Source organism: Brassica oleracea, chromosome C6 (genome assembly GCF_000695525.1).
Source record: "Brassica oleracea var. oleracea cultivar TO1000 chromosome C6, BOL, whole genome shotgun sequence".
Taxonomy (NCBI): Eukaryota; Viridiplantae; Streptophyta; class Magnoliopsida; order Brassicales; family Brassicaceae; genus Brassica; species Brassica oleracea.
In genome coordinates this window covers 33,669,703-33,685,598 of record NC_027753.1, presented here as the reverse complement: position 1 = coordinate 33,685,598, position 15,896 = coordinate 33,669,703, and the positions used below count along the sequence as shown (strand labels likewise).

Sequence of the window (15,896 nt, the reverse complement as noted above, 5' to 3'; positions counted from 1 at the left end):
TGATTGCATCGCAGTGTATATATTCGATTTCGGTTTGTATAAGTTTTCGTTCTGAAATATATATAAAAAAAAAAAAAAAAAAAAAATCCAGATATGAATCGATTGATTACCACAAAACATTTGCAAGTAATCGGTCGATTCTAAAAAAAAGAGAAGAAGAAGAAAAAAAAAAAGTTCATGTTTATATCTCATTCAGTAGATTTGATTTAGACATTTTATTTTTATTTTGTGTACCAGAGATGATGCGTTGTTTAAATTTTGGGTTAGAGTTTGAGATTTGTTGGGTTTTGATCATTTGAGACTTGAGCAGTTCGAAAACGTGGTTATCAATATACTCGGTTTCTCCAGCTATTTTGCATAATGTTTTGCATTTTTTTGTTATTGCTGATACCCACAAACACTTGAGCCTCACCTAATTAAACACTAAAACAGCCTCCCAAACACCGAGCCCGTTATACCTGATGGAGATATCTTTGGTGGAAAGGTCACGCCCTTTTTAATGAATGTAAAGCGTTGATTACTTGAAACTGAGACTTGCAGGTCTGAAATATGGAAAGGTTTGCGCGGTCTTGGTGGGGATTTGGAATGAATGCCTTGACAGTCTCTGATTTAAGTGGTTAGCGAAATCACAAGATAAGGTCTACTGAGGGTTAGTGAGCTCCTAAATTTTAATCCTCTTTACTTGAGGACAAGCAAAGATTCAAGTCTGGGGGAGTTGATATTCCGTGTTTTTAACGGTTTTAAACTCGTTTTGGAGCAATTAAATGGTCGGTTTTAATTAATGTTTTGGTCTATTTGATGCGTTTTGGTGTTCTTAAGTGTAATATGCAGGTTACTAGATAGCTTGAAAGAAAAGAACGCATTCGGGATTTATTCAGAAGCAAGATGGACCGAACAATGGACCGAATGAAGTATTGATCGCACAGAGCCACAGATCGACCGATCCGGACAACGTGGATCGACCGATCCCACGCCTTCATGCCCTAGATCGACCGATCCGGTCCATGTGGATCGACCGATCCACGGTTTCAGCCACAGATCGACCGATCCGGTCTATGTGGATCGACCGATCTCAGGCGCTACGGGCTCCACACGCACAAACGAGCTTTTCACTCCTTTTTACCCACTCCCCTCAAGAATTCACAAAAGAACTGGACCTTTGAGACTCAGAAAAGACCAGGGGCGACCAAGGAGGAGATTTACAAGTTCTAGAGAGAGATTTGAGTGTTTTGTACTTGTTTTGGTGTGATTTGTGAAGATTTGTAAAGGAGTTCATCTCAAAACCATTTGGAGAAGATCTTCTGAACCTTTACTCTGTTTTAATACAATCTTATCATGTTTTCTTCATCAAAATCGTTTTGTTCTTGCTTAGTTATGTGTGAGTAGTCATCTAGTTGGGTTTAGGGGTTCTCATAGGGGATTTCTTGATGTTTTGATCCATAAAACGTGTGTAGACTAAGGGATTACGTTTTGGTTCTTCATCTAATGGATTTCTTACTGCTTGAACTGAATTGATCACTTAGTTCATGATTTCAGATTGTTTGATGCACCGAAAGTGATTGTTTGAACTTCCGAAAATACTTTAGATGAGCAAAGTGTCCTTAACCCTCGGAAGTTGATGTTATTGCGCTTTGTGAACATATTGAACCTGTTCTTAATGCTTGTTTAGAAATTGAAACTCAGCGGAAGTTAGTGTGGAGATTTCTATAACATAGAGAATTAGCGCTACGGAAGTAGGTTAATTCTAATATCGTGTTTGAGTTCTAGACGGTTCTTAATATATCCCTGTGTCTTCCATTAATTGTATCTTGATTAAAAAGAAATCCCTGAGAATTCCCAATGCCCAACGTTTGTTTTAAAATAGTTTTCAAATCGTTTAAATCATCTTTTAACATGCTTGTTTATGCTTTGTGACACTAGAGAAAATTAAATAAAAACCAACAAAAATATATCTTGTTTCGCTGTAGCTATTAACTTGTCTGCAACTCTACGTGTGATCATCGGTCCCTGTGGATTCGATCCCGTATTACTACTGCGTACTTTACTGTACACTTGCAGTTAGATAATCGGGTTAAAACTCGAGACATCAGTCTTGTCCTCTGACGTCAACTTCGCCAGAGGTGAGATCCTATCGATTTCAAACGCTAAAACATCCTTAATGACTTGTGTCGGAAAACAAGAAAACCGGAAGCAGTCATTGTCCCCACTTACTAACAAGGAACGAACCAGTTTCTTGCCTCCCCACTCTTGCTCGCTCTTGTAAACAACATCAACTTGAACCACAACCATGAACTGAGCGTAAGTAACTGTCTCCTCGTACGTTAAACCCATGTCAACAAACTGTTTAGGCTGAGAATAGTATAACTTCACGGGTAAACCATTACAAGCCAATACTTTATGGTCGTATCTAAGCCATGGTCCATACACACGCGTTTTAAACTTGCGGGTCAAAGGTCTCATCTTTGCGGCTTCTCCACATATCCTATGGTTAATCATACCACAATGTTCACAGAACTCACCAAGGTTCTTGTACTTGAATTGAACGAACGGTGGCCCACGACCGTTACCATTAATGTAAAACCCGGGAGGCAGAGGCTTTTTCAAATCAATCTCAACTTTAACACAAAAGCGTCTTGTAAACTCGTTATATTTATATGAAATCAATGGCTTATCACTAAGCTTTTTCACAATCTTCTCAACATCATCTTCTGTGTAGTTAAATTTGGGTAGGCCTATTACCTTGACCTTGAAGCAAGCAACAGAGAAATCAAGATCGACCATGGATATGTCTTGTGAGCATTCCTTGAGGACTAATATGGCTCCATCAACGTTCCAAGGTCGACCTTTAACAACCTCCTTCTTGTCTCTCTTCTTCTCGAACTCAAATAAGATAATATTGTCTTTGTCCAATGGGAGAACCTTCAAGCTGCCTGAAAGTTTCCATTGCTGCCGCAGTGAGCTTTCTGTTCTGTCAAGGGACGGTGGTACGAGACTTGTGAAGAACTTTCCAGCCAAGGAACGTTTTGGATGTGCCACAAGACCTAACCTGTCTGCCTCCATTCCATGGATCATGATTTTTTTTAAGAATGAGATATCATCGATTTACTTTTCTTATTAAATAATGTTGAAAGCCTTTTTGTGAAAATATGAAGATATCAAAAATTTGCAAGATATATTTCATATTATCTATTTAATTCTATAAAGTTTACAAATAAAAAAATATGTAAACTATTAGTATTTTCCAGTTTGATAATTATTTTCTTCGATTTTGTTAAACTGAACGCGTATTTATACCGGAAAAGAAAACTAACAAAAATAAAACAGAAGTAGAGCTTGGTCGATGGAGAAGTTCGAAGAAACTGCAGATTTGTTGATACATGAAAATATATGCATTAGCAAATTTACTTTCATATAATTTATTTATTTTAAAAGGAAATTGAACTTTTTATTCTCCTTATATCTATTATTCTGTGTTTGGAAGTTTGAATATGAATTTATGGTGATTGAAGCCACAAAATGAACTATATAAAACAAATGTTTGCAATTTCAATATGTAAAAACATAAATTATACATACCACTCTATTATAAACTTTACAATTGTTGTTCGCTTAAAAAGCATTTATAAGTGAATAAGTCTAAATGAGTGCTTCCATATGAAGATTTTTACATCTTAGATTTATTTAGATTATTTTCTGTATAGTTATTGAATATAAATTTTAGTTTTATAAATATAAGATTGTAGATTTGTTGGGATGAGACCCCAAATAATTTTAAAACTAAGGCAGCCTCCCGAAATATTGTTTATACCAATCTGACGCCAAAGAGTATAGTTTAGATTTAGAGACATACATTATTGAAGCAAATAAAGTCTTACCTTCTGTATGGTGATACTTCAATTTTTGGGTTGGAGCCTATGCTAAACCTGTTGTCCCAGCAAACCAGTGATCAAGTCTCCTGAATGATTAAATCCGAAATAATTTTCAATAAGAGCAGGATTATCCCGGAGGAAAAGGGGTTTTTAGTGGAGTTTTTAAGGGGGTAAGGGTCCACAAAAAGGAAAAAATCGGTCGCAGAAAGTCTAGATTAAGGATTGACTATTGTTGGGATGTTGGATTGTTCGCGGACCCCACTGATACGTAGCAGCCCGCGGTTGGTGCATTTTTTTAATTTTTTTTTTTTAATCAGGAAAAAAAAATTAAAAGAAAAAAAAAATTAAGAAACTCATTAAGGATTTTATGGGATAATCATGATCTAAGGTTGCACATATAATTGCCCATTTAATGTCAGCTTCAGGTTTCAACACCGTTTTCATTCTTGGAGTGGCACGAACGCTTTATGTTTCAGCTTCCAAGTATATCTATCATTAATGTGTGTGAACTGGAAAATGTTTCAGATCTTAGGTTCACTAGCTCAAACCGCATGCTAGTAAATTCAAATTTTACTTTGGTTTCTTTAGAATATAATATGAATTTCCTAGAAATGTATAAGATGCCTCTAATTAAACCATGGCAGTGTAAATTTAAACCCTTTAACTATGAAGAGATGCTTTTTCAGTTAAAAAAGATGCTTTTTCAGTTAAAAAGATGCTTTTTTCCTTATATTTTGTTGACATAAAATATGTTTATAGTTATACTATACATCACAAATACATTTTCTCATCAATTATACTACCAACACAAATTGTCCCGTTCACAAAACATACAATCTTAAAATTAATAAAATAAATTTAAGGAACATACACTAAAGAAAAAAGCCACTAGGCACTAGCAAGTTCGAGCTTCGAAAAGCTACGTGTCGCTCCCATGCAAAATTCTTAAGTGAGAAAAACACAAAAAAAAAAAAAAATCAGAAGATGACGATCAATCAGGTGATCAAGATGCGTAATCTTGAGCTTACATTATAGTGTGTCTGTTATAAAAGAAGTGCATTAGAGATCGCGGAGCTACTCTACACGTGGCATGATGAGGATATGAGTATATAGAATGTTCGATGGATGCAATATTTTGATTCTCGCCTCGATCTTTCTCCCTCTCTCTAAACTGAAACAGGGGATTTTTAACGCTCTCTTATCTTACGGAAACAGAGGATCTCTCTTTCTCTCTGTTTCATCTTCCATGGAGAGTCAACATCAGATTCACCACGGCGTTGCTCCCCCAGAAGGAGAAGGAAGTGATGCCTTTCACGAAGTTTTCCTTCTCTGATCTTGAGAAGGCCACCCAGAACTTCGCCAACAAGAAGTTCAGCACAAATGCTTGGCCCGATCCTGAGAAGTTTGAGGTATTGTTTCTTGTTCGTTATTGTTCGCTTGGTGTGGGTTTTGATTCTGTTTCTTGCTGCGTTTCCCAGGAAGAGGCCAAGAGAGTTGGGGAGTTGAAACACAAGAGAATCGTCAGTTTGATCGGATGTTGCGCTGATGGAGATGAAAGGCTTCTTGTTGCAGAGTTCTTGCCAAATGATACTCTTGCTAAGCGTTTATTTCATGGTATGCCAAAAAGACTTTCACGATGGTTTAGAGAGGGACCAGAACTAACATTTTATTGATGCATCATTGTATGTATTGCCGAAGCGTTAGATTATTGTAGCACAAAAGGTTTCACTACATCATTCTCCAATTTGAGTGCCAACTCAATTCTGTTTGATGATGTAGGTCTACACAAAACATTTTTTGATGTCTATGTCTTTTGAGGTTAAAGATGCTAGCTAGCTAAACTGTTTTGTTTTGTCTTGTTTGATGGATATTGCAGGGTGATAATGCCTGTCTATCGTGTTTTGGTTTGATGAAAGAGAGTGAGGATGGTCAGACAACATCAGTTGATCAATTCACAAGTGTGGCTTACAAATTTGGTTGCGTCCTCTTAAACTTGCTTACAGGAAAGGAGTACCTTGTAAGTGACAAAACGATTTGACTTTATGGTCAACCTTGACTAGCTTAGTATTTAACGATTCATCTTTAACTTGTAGGATCATGCGGCGATGGTACATGGACAACATGATGTCACTGAGTTTTTGGATCCAAAGTTGGAGCGAAATTTCCCAACTGAAGAGGCAATTCTAGTGTTAGGCCTTGCTGCTCAATGCATGAAACAAGATAGTAACTACATACCAACTTCTGAGTTGCTTCAAATCGAAAAACAGCACCAAGAGGCATCACCTTCAGGTCAAGAGAATCCACCTTCACCTTTGCCAACTACATCACAAGTAAGGAGCCATTTGCCTAATAACTTTTCAAAACTTAATCAACACTTTCTTGTTATAACCTCTGCGCATGCATGTACAACTTCCAACTTATTGAATCTTTGATATGACAAAGCAGTGCCAAGGTCCTCCCAAAAAGCCAGCAAACAAGACTGCAGGCTCTCGCCGGTCTTGTCCTCGCCGCAGGCATAAGGCGACAACAACTCAGAATGATGAAGAGAGAGAAGCAAAGAAGAAAGCAACATTTGAAAAGTGGAAGAAGAAAAAACAAGCTGAACAAAACGCAAAAAAAGAAGAGAAACCTAAATCTAGACAAACCAAACCGGTGCAGGCGAGGAACAACAATCATACTCCTAAAGGTAACAACAGGAAGACGAGTTCTCGGTTCTAGAAGAAGCAGCATAATCTTCAAATCTTAGCTTTGATTGACACGACAAAATATGCATTAAAAGACTAGGAATTTGAATTTGTATTTGTATTGAAATAATGTCTTGCAAACTGTTTTAGTATTGCTACCAAAAATCACTACTTATCAAGCGTTGGCTTTGGTTATAAAAAAAAAACTAGTCCTTATCAACTAAGCTGGAGACGACAAATATGCATTAAAATGAATTTGTATTTGTATTGAAATAATGTCTTGCAAATTGTTTTAGTATTGCTACCAAAAATCACTACTTATCAAGCGTTGGCTTTGGTTATAAAAAGAAACTACTCCTTATCAACTAAGCTGGAGACGACAAAGTGGACACTTTTGAGACATTTGAATCCAGTCTTCAATGCAGCGAGTGTGGAAAACATGAGAACAAGGAGACGTAACGGTTGCTTCTCCTCCAAGGAAGAAATCTCCTTGACATATACAGCATGTACCAAACAAATCCATATCAGGGCCAAGCACTGTAAAACACTTGTGATTAGGATGCAACTTTAATTTGGAATCTATAGGTGGAAAGTAGTTGCAGCTTTTAACCCATCCCACCAAACTCTCAACATAAAAATCAGGAACCTGAGTTAAACCGAACTCAAAGATTGCATCTCGAATAGTCTTCATCAGTAGATCGTCTGACTTCTCTAAACTTCTATCTACCCTTTCACTAATCTTGGAAGTAATGGCCATAAGAAGTTTTTCTTCTTTTTCTTCCTCAAGCATCGTCTCCATATCCACTGGTGGTACCATTATTTTTTTCTCGACACGAACTAAGAGAAGAACCCATCTCTGTTTCGACCAAGTCTCCCTCTCGTTCATTACGTGGTCAACGAGTCCATGGACCACGCTGGCCTTGTCATCCGCTGTTAGCCTCGCCAGAGACGATATCTTATCAACTTCAAACGCCAAAACATCCTTAACGACTCGTGTCGGGGAACAAGGAACCCGGAAACAGTAATCATACTCACTTACTAACAAGGAACGAACAAGTTTCTTCCCGCCCCACTCATGCTCGCTCACGTAAACAACATCTACCTCGACCTCTACCAAGAACTGAGCGTAAGTAAGAGTCCCCTCGTACTCCAAACCCATCTCATAACACAACTCAAAGTAGTCCGGATTCACGGGTAAGCCATTACCAGCCGGTTCAGTGTCGTATCTCAGCCATGGTCCATACACATGCGTTTTAAACCTGCGGGTTAAATGTCTCATCTTTGCAGCTTCTCCACACATCCTATGGTTAATCATACCGCAACGTTCACAGAACTCACCAAGATTCTTGTACTTAAACTGAACAAACTGACGTCTACGACCCTTACCATCAATGTAAAACCCGGGAAGGAGCGGTTTCTTCAGATTTATCTCAGCTTTAACCCAAAAGCATCTTGTTGAAGTGTCATATTCGTATAAAACTGGCTCATCACTAAGCCTTTTGCCAATCTTCTCAGCTTCTGCCACTGTGTAGTTAAAATAGGGTAGACCTGTTACCTTGACCCAGAAGCAAGCAACAGAGAAATCATTATCGGCCATAGAGATGTCTTGTGAGCATTCTTTGAGGACTAATATAATGCCATCAACGTTCCAAGGTCCATCTTTTACAACTTTCTTCTTGTCTCTCTTCTCCTCGAACTCAAATAAGATAATATTGTCCTTCTCCAAAGGAAGAACCTTCAAGCTGCCTGAAAGTTTCCATTGCTGCCGCAGTGTACTCTCTGTTCTGTCTAAGGACGGTGGTACGAGACTTGTGAAGAACTTTCCAGCCAGGGAGCAGCGTATTGGATGTGCCACAAGACCTGACCTGCATGCTTCCATCACCGTAGATTAGATTAGGGCTCTCGTTAGGATGAGATAATGTACCATAGTTTTCGTTTTTATTTATATATATATGTATAATTAAGTTTAGATCCTTTTATTTCGTTTGATTTCCTATTCCATTATTGGTGGTTCATAGTATCAAAAATACCAATCTAATATTTGATGATTTTGAATGGTTCCTATGAGCTAAGAAGATATATTTCTAATCCAGTATAAACACTTTTTTTGTCAACTAAACACTATAAAATCAATATATTACTTTGTCGTTATATATTAATATTTGATAAACTACTAAATACATAATTTAATAAATTTTCTCAACCCCAAACTTAACTAATTTAACAAATGGGCCTTAACGAATATTGCACTGGGTTGTGGTTGACTTAGTCTTCATTAATGGGCCTTCACTATCGAGAACATTGCATTATCACTTACAAAGAAATAATAATATCTTATCTTTTCTTCTTCTCTCTCCCTCTCGTCCTCTTCTTCTTCTCCCTTCCTCCATGGCCACAATCTCTCCGGGAGGAGCCTACATCGGAACTCCCACTCCCTTCCTCGGAAAGAAACTCAATCCCTTCTCCCTAAACCAAACCATTTCCACCTCCAAACCAACGGTTAATAAACTCTGCCGCTCTCACCTGAATCTGATCGAATCGGTTCACAACCTCTTCCTCGGAGTCGGAGTCGGGCTTCCATGCACCGTCATGGAGTGCGGCGACATGATCTACCGCAGCACCTTGCCCAAATCCAACGGCTTAACGATCACCGCTCCTGGAGTGGCCTTAGCTCTCACCGCTCTCTCCTATCTCTGGGCGACACCTGGCGTCGCTCCTGGGTTCTTCGATATGTTTGTTCTCGCCTTCGTTGAGAGATTGTTCAGGCCCACTTTCAGGAAGGTTGGTGTTGGATCATTGATAGGATTAGGCCCAGGCCCAGGCCCACTTGTCTTTTGTGTTCGATTTCATTTGATGGGAATTAGGGTTTTTTTTTTGCAGGATGATTTCGTGTTGGGAAAGAAACTAGGTGAAGGTTCGTTTGGTGTTGTCTATAGAGCTTCATTGTCCAAGAAACGTGCTAATGACGTAAGTGATCAATCATCTTCCATGTGTGTTGTTAAAGCTGAAGTTACGATTTTTAAATTGATAGGATGGTGAGTATGTGGTGAAGAAGGCGACTGAGTACGGTGCGGTGGAGATTTGGATGAACGAGAGGGTTCGTAGAGCTTGTGGGAACAGTTGTGCTGATTTTGTTTACGGGTTTCTCGAGGTGGTTTTAAGCTTCCTTTGTAGATATGATAGTTTTTTTCACTTGAGTACTTTACTCATGGTTTTAGATATGACCATTTTGCAGAAGTCTTCAAAGAAAGGACCTGAGTATTGGCTGTTATGGAAGTATGAAGGAGAGTCTACACTTGCTGGTTTGCTGCAGAGTAAAGACTTCCCTTATAATGTTCGTATTTTCAATCTTTTTTTGATGTATACTTTTGCAGTCATCTCTCCTGTATATACGTTGTTACATTTTGGAAGGCATGTCATGTAGGTAGAAACTATTATCCTTGGGAAAGTTCAGGACTTGCCTAGAGGGCTCGAAAGAGAGAACATCATTATTCAGACTATCATGAGGCAGCTCTTGTTTGCGTTGGATGGTCTCCACTCAACTGGGATTGTACATAGGGATGTTAAGCCTCAGAACATTATCTTCTCGGAAGGTAAAGTGATCTTTAGTTCTTGAACCTTTTATGAGAAAGGATGAAGACATGAGTTTTGTGTCCATTTGAGCAGGTTCTCGTGCTTTCAAGATTATTGATCTTGGAGCTGCAGCTGATTTGAGAGTGGGTATTAACTACATTCCAAAGGAATTTCTCCTGGATCCAAGGTTCTTTGCATCTTTCTCTGCCAAGGATCATATATGTCAAGCTTTTAGTAGTTGTAAACCTCATGTATATGTATTTTGCTTTTCGGCTTGTTGGTTTCAGGTATGCAGCACCTGAGCAATACATCATGAGCACCCAAACTCCATCTGCTCCTTCAGCACCTGTTGCAGCTGCACTTTCCCCTGTCCTGTGGCAGGTGCAAACTTAATTGTTGATTACATGATCTTATTTAATATAAAGCTATCCTAGTATCATTAAATTTATGTGTAAGATCTTAATGTTTTTTTTTTGTTGCAAACAGATGAATTTGCCTGATAGGTTTGATATCTATAGCATCGGCCTCATCTTCCTTCAAATGGTAAGTAACAATCCACCAATCGCTTTCAGTTTTCTGAGTTTTTGACTCATGCATGATATATCTACGACTGAAGTAAATAGGAGATATACTGTTCTTCATGTTCTTAGGGATGTTGAGTGTGTTGTTGGTTGGGCCTTTGGAATGTAGGGGATACTCTAGAGTTCATTGACCTGGATTGCTTTTGGTTCTGTTGTTTGGATTGTTCAGAGGAGAAACTAGTTTTGTTCTTACCAGCTTCCTTGTGTTGGGAAACGAATCACTCATGCTATGTTGATGTTCTGACCATGCTTATACCATTCCCTAGGCATTCCCATCCTTACGGTCTGACAGCAACCTCATTCAGTTCAACCGCCAGCTGAAAAGGTGCGACTACGACTTAACCGCCTGGAGAAAACTAGTGGAGCCTCGTGCAGGCCCTGATCTCCGTAAAGGGTTTGAGCTACTAGATCTAGACGGCGGGATCGGATGGGAGCTTCTGACATCAATGGTCCGGTTCAAAGCAAGACAAAGAATCAGCGCGAAAGCAGCTCTTGCTCACCCGTATTTCGATAGACAAGGGTTGCTTGCTTTGTCCGTCATGCAAAACCTGAGGATGCAGTACTTCAGGGCTACACAACAAGACTACAGCGACGCTGCAAACTGGGTGATTCAGTTAATGGCGAGATCAGGGACAGAAAAAGATGGAGGATTCACAGAAACGCAGCTTCAAGAACTCAGGGTTTGTGGCTAATACCTGAGAGAGTTATAACGTGTGAAATGACCTAAGTAAGCCTAATGTCGATTCTTTGTATCATTATAGGAGAAAGAGCCTCGAAAGAAAGCGAGTGCACAGAGAAACGCTTTGGCATCAGCACTTAGGCTTAAGAGGAAGCTTGTGAAAACAGTTGCGGAGACTATTGATGAGATTGCCGATGGCCGCAAGACCGTGTGGTGGAACCGGTGGATCCCCAGGGAGGAGTGAGCACTTACGGTATCGTCTATCAATGTTTCATTTTCACCTCAATAGTGTAAATCTCAATGTATATGTTATTAGCCTTTAGTAAATTATTACTACTACTTGTAAAGCAAGTAACCGTAAATAAAAAACATTGTACCTGAATCCACACACATGGCAGTCTCTGACTCCGTTTCTGAAGTTTGAGTACTCTTGTGAATACTTTTGTTGATGTCATAGGAATTTGTGAAACCATCAATTAAAAAAGAAAAGGCAAGTTTCTTGAGTAGCACGTTACCCCTTCGGGTTTTGGACCTGAGAAACCATGAGCTCCGCACGAAGAGTCAGAGAAGTCTCTGGTCATGCGAGATATTTAGCCTTTGCTGGCTATCGAAGTAAGTGCTTGTCTATTTGAAAATTGACAAAAGAATAATTCCGTACGCCGTTGAAGCTGGAGTCGTTTCTCACACTCGAGCTCTCTTCACATAGAGCACATGCCTCCGTTTATCATATAAGGGAATCATTAGTTAAAATGTGAAAAAGTAATTCTCTTTTTAGATAATGGGATAGATTTTTTTTTTTTTTTTGTTTACCAGATAATGAGATAGATATTGTGTCGAAATTCAAATGAAAGAAAATTCCACATTATTAATTGAAGAAATAATATAGTCATATATAATATTTAAAGATCAATTTATTAATTACTAATTGCTTCTGACAAAATTAAATTTAACATGATATCAGAATCAGTATAAGTTGGATCATACTCTAGAATATCGTTTTTACAATTGTCTATGTATGATGGTACATGAGCGTGTAGAGATGTCAAAGAAAGAAAATAAAGAAAATCGTATACTGATAGTAAAAAATAAAAATATAATATGTAAATAATAAAGTCAATTCATTCAGTATTAGTTGGTTTTGAGTGGAAAATTCATAATAGATTCACATAACAAACAAAATTTAGAATGGCTAAGAGATATGCACAACGATTTCGCTCGTAGATGGTTTAACTCAATATCTGCTTCTGAGTCTTGACCCACATGATGAATCTACTCTATCAACTCCGGCAAATTACTAGGCCACATGCTCTTGGTTAAAAGGAAAACAAAAGTAGCTGTTTCGCTGGATCTAAAATGTGGGAATGATCTCTCTCACGTTTATCCATTGCACATAAAGCACACGTACGTAACTTTTATATTAACTAAGTATACCTGAGTAATAAATTGTTAAAACTTAAAACTGGTTACAACCACGAGGGGTGAAGAAAAAGTTTGTTGATAAAAGGACGACAAGACTGAAAGGAAAGAAGAATGACAGAGACTAACTCACATAATCACATAATAAGCTATAGATTAAAAAAGAATGTAATTTTTATTTGTTATAAACTTGTTCTTTCAGACGACCAAAAGCTGAAGGCATTTTGTGAATCACGAGAACCTCACGTGCGGTTCCACTCTCCTTGTTCGAGGAGGACTTCACCATAATCAATGACAACAGCGCGTAAACCACATCAAACAACACCAAACTCTACTTGGTTAATTGTGTAGCTAATTATATTAATTAACTTTACTCTTAGAGGAGTGCTGTATTATTAACTGTGATATAGCTGTAAGATGTGATTTTCTAATGTTAACGATTAATGTAACTTAAAATTAGGGTTTAATTACGTCTTGAAATCATACCAACCCGTTGTCGGGTTTTGCTAAAAAGATTGATTGAATCTGAATTATAAGAAGAATCTGTAATTTAAGACTGCCACCTAATTAACGCCTAACTGCTCCTCATTTAGTTATAGTTTGGTAATTAATAACTTCTCTCACTAATTTCGGCGCAATGCATTTTTTTGTATAGTCTCCATATCATATTGTGTATAGCAATAATTTAAATCTGACTCAAAAAATCCGATGCTTTGAATTTCTTCATGCATGTGCCTTCAAGATTTTGGAATATATCACTTACTAACTAGAATTTGTCGATATGGAAATATCTTCAGGTTACAAAATTGATGAGTGAGCTTCCAATCAAAGAATTAAATGTTAGTTTTCATATCACAATTATTAGACTAGTGTTAGACTATTAACGTCCGGGGACCAAGTAGGTGTCGATTTTGGATGGCTAGTATTAGACTATTATTTAGTCCCAACAGTTTTGGTTGGTGACAATATTTTCTGACGTCGAATTCGGTTCTGAAAACAACTGATACATTGCACTTAGGATTTTTGTCAGATTAAACCGAATTAGGATAAAGAAAAATATAGGCTCACTTTATTCATCGGTATGGTTTTCATTTGTTACTGAAATGGTCATTTAGTAGTATTCGATTTTATAATTTGGGGGTTTGGGTAAAGTTTTCATGGAGATAGAGCATGTGATAAGATAATAAATAAACACATTTAGGGCAAAGATTCGCTCACGGTGGGGGTCCACGTGGGTATGGAGGGACACACTGTCCGGTGAGTTAGGGAACAGTGCACAAACCCCCGATGGACCCACTCGTTGCCTCTTTCGTGAACCGGTCTAGTTCGGTATGGTTCGGTTTCTGTCCTCGGCCACCTTTTCCCCACCTGTATATATATAGAGCACAATACTTTTCTTCATTCATCAGTCATCACATTCCTCATTATCATCCACACAGACACCCTAATTGTTCTCTCTTTCTCCGTCACATTTCACTTCCAAAGGATCAAGCGAAAATGAAGACGACCAGTTCGAGCGTAGGAGGAACGAAGATGAAGATGTGGAGCCGAGGAGTGGGAGGAGTGGTTAGAGAGCAAAAGGCTAAACTTTACATCATAAGGAGGTGTGTCGTCATGCTTCTTTGTTGGCATGACTAACAAAAGAAGAAGAAAATCAAAATCATTTTCATAATCGGCTTAAGGAAGACTAACCCAATATTTAGTTCTTTTTTTTTTTTGTTTTTGTTGTTGCGGATCTTCCTTATATAACTCTTGGGAAGAAGCTTATATGTGTTGGCTTTCTATACGGAGCTATGCATGTATTTCTGTAGTTTTTTTCATCCCAAAGAAGGGTTTTTCGGATGTAAATTAGTAGCTAATTTCATTGTCTTTTGTTGCTGTTTTCTTCTTTCTGGTTGATTAAGTTTATTTTCTGAGATCTGGTTGTTACATTATATACCTTAAGGCCACACCAAAAAATTGATAAAGGTACAATTGTACTTCTACGGTTAGAATTTCATTATTATTTGCAGTTAAACGACCAAGAAAATATATACAATTTTACCAAAAAAGAAAATATATACAACTATAGGTGAACCAACTACTTTATTATTATTTTTCTCAAAATACTTAAAGAAGAAATGAAAGAAACAGGCTGCATGATCCATCATATTTTCTTCACCATTTACACATAAATTATAGATGAGCAAAGTAACTACTTGCACGTAATATATATAAATATATATCAAATGTTATTAGTTTGACGATATCAAAGACAAAACCTAAAAAATTAGACTCAAACGACATTTAGAAAATTATATGTTCTCTGTTGTTCTGATCTCAGATCTAAAAAATAGAAATTTCAGTACATAAGAAATGATTGTGGTTTAGTCCTTAATTCTTTTAATTTTTATGTGGTTCAAGTGTTTACAGAGGTAAATAGTATATTATTTAAATATTTTATAATTGGAAACCCAAATTAAACTTTAAGTTAAAATAGTTCAATGGCATGACATGAACGTCAAAAGTTTTTAAAAGTGGGAAGCAAATTTTTTTTTGTAAAAGTACGTAGAAAGACAAAGACAGTTTTATCATAGAGGAGATAATTAAGAAGTAATATCAACGAAGGAAATAGAAGAAAACATTTCATGTGTTATAAATCCATGATATGGATATGTGGATTGCCATTAACCATCAAGGAGGTTTACATCTGACCCGACTATCCGGTCCGTCTACACCCGTCTCCGGTTCGTCTCATCCGTCCAAGACTAGTCAAGATGAAGACTCATTCAACCAGAGCATTTATGAGCTTTGACCAAGTCTAGATATTTGTAGTCAAATGTATTAAATGTGTAGATTCTCTCCTTTGTGTAAACTCTTATGAACCTCCACTATATATTAATAGTGAGAGCTAATGAGAAAGACACAACTTTCACAACAACACTTCTCTCATATTTCTAACACGTTATCAGCACGATTGTGCTCTCCACCTGAGAAATCTCTCTCAGCCGGCGATCCCCTTTTCCGGCCAGCTCCTCCGGTGCTCAGCCTTTGCTCCACCGGCGCTCAGCCTTCTCTCCACCTGGCCACCTCTCTCTCTCCGCCGGAAAACTCC

General features: G+C 37.9%; 5 protein-coding genes and 1 long non-coding RNA gene across 6 annotated transcripts; 5 read left to right on the top strand and 1 right to left on the bottom strand.

Moving 5' to 3' along the window:
- The first annotated feature begins 5,081 nt into the window (after positions 1-5,081).
- On the top strand, positions 5,082-5,542 carry LOC106298051 (probable serine/threonine-protein kinase At4g35230). The gene is made up of 2 exons (XM_013734154.1): positions 5,082-5,278; positions 5,348-5,542. Exons 1-2 carry the CDS (start codon positions 5,174-5,176, stop codon positions 5,540-5,542), a joined length of 300 nt encoding a protein of 99 aa, XP_013589608.1. The 5' UTR covers positions 5,082-5,173.
- A 30-nt stretch (positions 5,543-5,572) lies between these two features.
- LOC106300592 lies at positions 5,573-5,987 on the top strand. The gene is made up of 3 exons (XR_001262043.1): positions 5,573-5,644; positions 5,746-5,886; positions 5,963-5,987. It is a non-coding gene; the product is annotated as an uncharacterized LOC106300592 (long non-coding RNA).
- A 27-nt stretch (positions 5,988-6,014) lies between these two features.
- Positions 6,015-6,778, top strand: LOC106300590 (uncharacterized protein DDB_G0286299-like). The gene is made up of 2 exons (XM_013736765.1): positions 6,015-6,199; positions 6,315-6,778. Exons 1-2 carry the CDS (start codon positions 6,080-6,082, stop codon positions 6,585-6,587), a joined length of 393 nt encoding a protein of 130 aa, XP_013592219.1. The 5' UTR covers positions 6,015-6,079; the 3' UTR covers positions 6,588-6,778.
- A 136-nt stretch (positions 6,779-6,914) lies between these two features.
- LOC106298050 lies at positions 6,915-7,868 on the bottom strand. The gene is given in 4 exon segments (XM_013734153.1): positions 6,915-7,287; positions 7,368-7,390; positions 7,392-7,516; positions 7,574-7,868. Coding segments are annotated over 4 exon segments (816 nt in total).
- Positions 7,869-8,888: 1,020 nt separating this feature from the next.
- On the top strand, positions 8,889-11,827 carry LOC106300588 (serine/threonine-protein kinase STN7, chloroplastic). The gene is made up of 10 exons (XM_013736764.1): positions 8,889-9,334; positions 9,434-9,520; positions 9,585-9,704; positions 9,789-9,887; positions 9,978-10,146; positions 10,220-10,313; positions 10,414-10,507; positions 10,613-10,669; positions 10,974-11,387; positions 11,469-11,827. Exons 1-10 carry the CDS (start codon positions 8,942-8,944, stop codon positions 11,628-11,630), a joined length of 1,689 nt encoding a protein of 562 aa, XP_013592218.1. The 5' UTR covers positions 8,889-8,941; the 3' UTR covers positions 11,631-11,827.
- A 2,394-nt stretch (positions 11,828-14,221) lies between these two features.
- On the top strand, positions 14,222-14,718 carry LOC106300591. Its single transcript, XM_013736766.1, has one exon. The coding sequence runs from the start codon at positions 14,300-14,302 to the stop codon at positions 14,438-14,440; it is 141 nt and encodes a 46-aa protein (XP_013592220.1). The 5' UTR covers positions 14,222-14,299; the 3' UTR covers positions 14,441-14,718.
- Positions 14,719-15,896: the final 1,178 nt, after the last annotated feature.